General features: G+C 33.2%; 1 protein-coding gene across 2 annotated transcripts; it reads right to left on the reverse strand.

Annotated features, from left to right (window-relative positions):
• Positions 1-854: 854 nt before the first annotated feature.
• Positions 855-3263, reverse strand: LOC149535304 (two-component response regulator ORR3-like). Of its 2 annotated transcripts, XM_089803471.1 has the most exons (5): positions 2794-3263; positions 2596-2672; positions 2410-2487; positions 2214-2284; positions 855-1516 (listed from the first exon to the last, which is right to left on the reverse strand). In XM_089803471.1, exons 1-5 carry the CDS (start codon positions 2906-2908, stop codon positions 1330-1332), a joined length of 528 nt encoding a protein of 175 aa, XP_089659597.1. In that variant the 5' UTR covers positions 2909-3263; the 3' UTR covers positions 855-1329. The 2 variants fall into 2 exon arrangements, with proteins under 2 accessions (XP_089659597.1, XP_089659596.1); XM_089803470.1 differs by having other exon boundaries at positions 2410-2672.
• Positions 3264-5767: the final 2504 nt, after the last annotated feature.

Below are 5767 nucleotides of genomic sequence, written 5' to 3' on the forward strand. Positions count from 1 at the left end.
AGGAAGCGACAGAGCTCAAATTTTGATATTACGTAGGAGCTCGTACTTTGTTTCTTAAATATGTAATTATGGGTTATTGTGAAGATTGTAAAACTTTTAAGTAGTAAATGTCTAGAAAAGAGGAATAGCTTATAGATGTAAATAAGCTATAAAAAGGGAGGAAAGAAATGTAAAGGTGTGTGAAGAGTAGCAGAGGTAGATGATAGATGGACTTACTGTACTTATGATGTAATATAATTATATTTTTAATTAATATTAATATTAAAAAAACTATTACCATCTGAAAAAACCTACTAGATAATAAAGAAACAAACAATACAAACTTTCAAACTTTTCAATGTAAACATTGCAGTAGTACTTTTCCATACCTGAACTACCTTACCCATCATTAATTTAATCCCTTGAACCCATTCGTCATTGAACTTTAAATTAGACTGCATAAAGAATGAAGTAAGTCATATTATAAAACAGAGAAATGAACATTAGTTTTAATTGTTTGGGACACCATCCCAAGCACAGTACCTGTTTGTGAATACTTTAGCAAAGTCCGACATTAAAATTTTGTTGTAAGCAAATTCTAAAAATCAATTTTTTGATTCATTCTTCTAGAATTTAAATCTGTTTTAAATCATTTTTGCTGTGTCATCAAGTCATTCAAGTATGTATCCAAGTAAAATGCACCTCTTATCCTTTAGCAAAATCAAACATCCAACATTAGAAGATCGGGTCTCCAGCGAATTCTAACGAACATTTCTTTCTGGAGTTTTCAATTTCGACAAATTTAAATCCAGTTTCAAACCAATTCAGCACTTATCTAAACGCCAATTTACTTGCAAATCGACATTAGGCAAAAATCACAGACAAATATACTAAAATTTCAATTATGATAAATCAGTTCCCTGTATACTCGAAATCATTTCCAAAAAACCACCAAAATATACAATCATTTAGTTTCTCTGCATATAACTCTGCATTTGTTTCTTTTGCGTATTGACCTGTGTATTTGATTGTGCCCTCTCTCAATATATTTCATGTAAGGGTGTTTATATATTTACCCTGCCAGGAGCAAACATTGGTCCTTCATTATTTGTCACAAAATTAAAGACTATTACTCAGATTTCTATCGATGGCACTAAACATGTACATCAAAATATCTATATATAATTATCTGTCGAAGTCTGTCATATTTGTGTGCATACGGGTCTCCCTCTTCAATTCGCCCTTGTAAATTCCGCATTTCATCTTTCAGAATTTCCTCCAAACCAGTGGGTGCTCTCTCCTCAATTAGATCCACAGGAATTTGTCAAAAAAAATACTGTACAACAAATTTTAGGCCACTGTTAATCCACTGAGTCTCGGTCTTCTCTCTGCCTGTACTAAAATGCTGTCTGACATGTATTTCCTTTTATTTGAAGAGGAAGATGGTTGTCTCTTCAGAATGTGAGATCTGAGCCTCTCAACATCTGATGATCGCACAGGCTTCAATATGAATTCCTCTGCACCTCCTGACAGATACCTGTGTGCATAGCCACAAAGATTAACAGAATCAGAATCATTCATTGTGAATTAGTTCATTTATGTTTGCAAGGATATGAGTATGATCATTAAATGATGGCATTGCAATTCTTATCAAAGATTCAAACTCTTTTCAGTTTCATGTTGGAGGTCTTCATCTCTAACCTCCCCAATTCATATTTTGAACATCAATTCAGTTAAAAGTCATTTACACTCAAATTCACAGAAACAAAAAGCCACTGAAAAACCAATAAACTAAAATCTCAAATCTCATAAGGTTAGTGAGGTCTGGAATCAAGGTGATACATTTTCAATCTCGATCAGGGGAAAATCTCGCTCTCGAGCAGTCTGGTTCATAACTAGACTGATAATTCCAATCAAAATCATTTCTACCCAACTCATATCTTGACTCAATAACCCCAATCAAGATCATTCAAATTCCATTTGAAAAACATAAAAAACATCATCTTCGAAAACGTAAAACTTAAGGAAGGCTAATGTGATCGAAATCCTATTATTGGAATGAACTCCTGCCAGATATCAACTGACCTCCTCAAATCATAACTTGGATCGATGACTCCAATGATAAATCATTTACACCCAATTTAAAAAACACAAAAGAACCTTCAAAACCCTAAACTCCTGAAGGCTAATGCAATCAAACTTAAATAACAATGCAATGGAAAGATAGCTCTTACCTTCTTGTTCGTGACTCCTCATTCTCTGAAGACATGATCACTACGGGAATATCCATGAGCGCTGATGACTCCTGTTACATGAAAATTTTTCCAGAGATTGAAAAATGAGTACCCATTTCATTTTGCATATTCCCAAATGAACTTGAAATTTTCAAGCAGACTAGAATGATCATGAACAAAAAGAGGGACTAAATACCTTGACTCTCCTAAGCAAATCATAACCAGTGAGCCCCGGCATATTATAGTCGGTCACTATCATATTCACCTTAATTTTCTGCATCACAAGACGCACAAAGAAGGATTCAATCAAAACTGAAAGGAAGAGAGCAATTCCAAAACAGAAACCCATAAACTGCCCAAGGAACTTGGATTCAATACATACATCAACATTGAGACCTTCACAATCATCTTCCAAACCCAGAAATTCCAGGGCTTTTCTCACACAATCAACACTCGTCACTGCCAAAACCAGCAAAAGAATTCATCAGAAAATAGAGCATCATCTAACCCTAAAAAAATAAATGCCCAAATCTCAGAATGTACAAACAACATCGTATTTTCAGTTTATTAAAAAATTTACCTTTGTAAGAAGAGTTTCCCAAGAGGCGTTCGATGATTTTTCTATCCACGGGACTGTCATCAACAGCAAGTACATGATATTCAGACGCACTGGCCTCTCTGTGATTCTGCCCCATTTTCCCTTCAAAATTTAGAGAACTAGTAGTACAAATTCTACGGCCAACTAGTACCGATAGCCAAGAACACCCTTAAGATCCCTACTGATTTGCCCTTTTCATAAACCTGATCAATTTCTCCCGCTCAAATCTGAATCCACTAAATTTCCCCCACCAGATCTCCCAAATTTTCAATATAACCCCAATCTAAGCCCCAATCTCTCCAGATCGAACCAAACTCGACGAAATTCGATACAGATTTGTGCACCCACTTAATATTTTCGACCAAATTTTGGTTACCCAAAATATTTCTATTCAGATTTGAGAACCCACTCCCTGATTCAATCTTTTACCCACCGATCCAAATGCTCTGATCGACTAAGTTATCCAGATAGAAGACCTAAATAGCGCTTATGTGGGTAGGAAGCAAAATAATTTCCAGATTCTACTTGGGATGGAAGAGGATATGTGATTGTAAGGATCGAATCTTACTGTATATAATGACGCAGGCGGTAATCTTACAAAATCTGCGTACTGACAAGATCTTACGGTCGATTCAGTGTGATTGAACAGTTCCATACCTATCTTTTTCGTTAAGTCTCCCGTATTGCAGAGAATATTTGATATGATTTAGCTGTGAAAATAGTTGGCCCCTCAATCTTGAGAAGATCTGTTCGGTCCTTATGACGTCGGATTTTCAAAGACTTTTTGATCTTAGAAATGTACGCCCGATTTGCCAAGATTTTGTTGCCCCCTGAGGAAGGATTCCGCGTAGGCTAGCACAGGGATGGATGGTTACTTTCTCGAACTAATCAAGAAATCGATTTGTCGGGGGTTTTACTCTGGCCAGAGAGTACAATGGACCTGGTTTCGAGAAATACTAATTATAATCGAAATTTTTATATGATACTAAAAAATTAATGTTTTTTGAATTTTTTATGTTTTTACTTTTATTTGTGTCCTATTATATTTTAAATTTATAAAATTTGTTTTGAGGAATGTCAATGATTATTATGCAATGGAATTTATAATTCTAATAAACGGCATAGTTTCTAATATTTCTAGTTTGTTGATAATTTTAAAAAAAAATTCAAAAATGATGGTTTTATTAGAATAATTAAGTAATCATATATTCATCAGCTAAGGATTTGGTTTTATTGGCAAGAGTTTCTTATAATAAAGCAAGATAACACTAGTGTAGATATCTTAAATAAATCTATCTAAAGAAATGCCCGTAGATATCCACTACAAATAATTATAATTTAATTTACTACATATAAAATAATTTATATTTCATTTATCTCCATTTATTTAGATTTTTACTAATTAAGATTTTTATTTTTATTTCTTAAAAATGCATGATTTATTTCTTCGAATATTATAATTTAAATAGACTTTATGTGGTACTTATTAAATTATTTTAAAAGTATATTTCATTTATAATAAGATTTAAACTTTTGACATGTGGATGGTTGTCAAATTTAACCAAGAAGAATAAAATTTAACATTAACACGGTCACACCATCTCACTCCCCCATTTGCCATTGTAGAATGTCTATCGGTGTTAATTAGATTCATGTAGCTTTAAAAAAATTAAAAATTAATAATGTATTTGATCATAATAAATCTTTTATTACTAGAGCTAAGGAAGCAAACAAGGATAGGGCTACTTTATATGGTGTTATCCAATAGCCAGACATGTTCAATATCTAATACATAAGTTATCATACGTGACAAAAATATCCTTGTAATGCTTTTAGCACTAATTTGTGAATTGGGAAGTCTAGATTTCTCATTAATACCTTGCACTCTGTAGGAGAATTGTAAAATATTTATCCATTTTTTTTATTGGGGCAAGGCTAGGCCTAGGGCTCTTTCCCACCAGCGGCCTTAGTATGTCAAGGTGTAAATAGGTTTAATATTAATAATAATTAAAATTGGCTATGGCTTTGTACCTATCAAAAAACAATCAATCTTTTGAATTTAGAGTTTAGATTAGCTAATGTAATAATTGACAATTGTATATTGGTGTTAAATGGGTATGCGGAAGAGGCATGGAAGATTAGTTAGGAAAAAATTGATCTATTTGATGCAATACATTCGTGAAATACATTAGGTCAATTAGTAAGCCATTTAGGAAATTATATTAGTTGTGTAACAAAGGTCTCGATGGAAAAGTGATAGTTTCAAATCAACTATGTGTTAACATATGAGGATTCCAATATGACTGAAACAAAACTTTTAGATCAGTAAGCTAGGGGAAAATCTCGAGTAACTGTTAGGGGGTTCAATAATTATGATTTTTTTTGTCATTTTTAACCCCCTATTAGTAATATTAAAAGAGCCATAAGAATTTTACAACACATGGACCAATAGTTTATCACACATGTGCTAATTGTAAGGAAACTTGCAACAAAAAATGCAATTGTTTCCATATAACTCATAATAGATATGAAATAAATATGCAATTAAAATCCACATGCAAGATAATAGACAACCATACCCACAAAAAATGTGACACAAAATATAACTTGGGAAACTCTCATTGAGGGGGGTTAAAAACCTAGCCTCCAAAAGCATCCATCACCATGTATTATTCAGCAAAAACACTATTGCTATACAACCATGGAAGCCTTCAAAGTCATACTCACAACCAAACAATCCATGTGAAAAACCATAAATCCACACATCTCATGTCATGCTTCTAACCTTCACAAATGCTCCCTTGCCAAGCTTTGTCTTGCTTAACTTTCATTTTTGTCTTTTTCCCTTTTGTCTTGTCTCTGCAACTACCCTTGTGGTTGTTTATATAGTAGCAAGTCTCACAAAACTACCAAGTGGTATTGCATAAACCATATGCTAAAACTATGTGCTACCTAA

The sequence above is a fragment of the Cupressus sempervirens genome, chromosome 10, assembly GCF_028749045.1.
Source record: "Cupressus sempervirens isolate cs-2001-9-10 chromosome 10, ASM2874904v1, whole genome shotgun sequence".
NCBI lineage: Eukaryota > Viridiplantae > Streptophyta > Pinopsida > Cupressales > Cupressaceae > Cupressus > Cupressus sempervirens.

Excerpts from the sequence above, each read along its gene's own strand:
- LOC149535304 (XM_089803470.1), bottom strand. The coding sequence starts at position 2,908 with ATGGGGCAGAATCACAGAGAGGCCAGTGCGTCTGAATATCATGTACTT. Across the intron at positions 2,673-2,793 it reads GGGAAACTCTTCTTACAAAG|TGACGAGTGTTGATTGTGTG; the intron begins GTAAATTTTTTA and ends TGGTTTTGGCAG. Across the intron at positions 2,285-2,409 it reads ATTTGCTTAGGAGAGTCAAG|GAGTCATCAGCGCTCATGGA; the intron begins GTATTTAGTCCC and ends TTCATGTAACAG.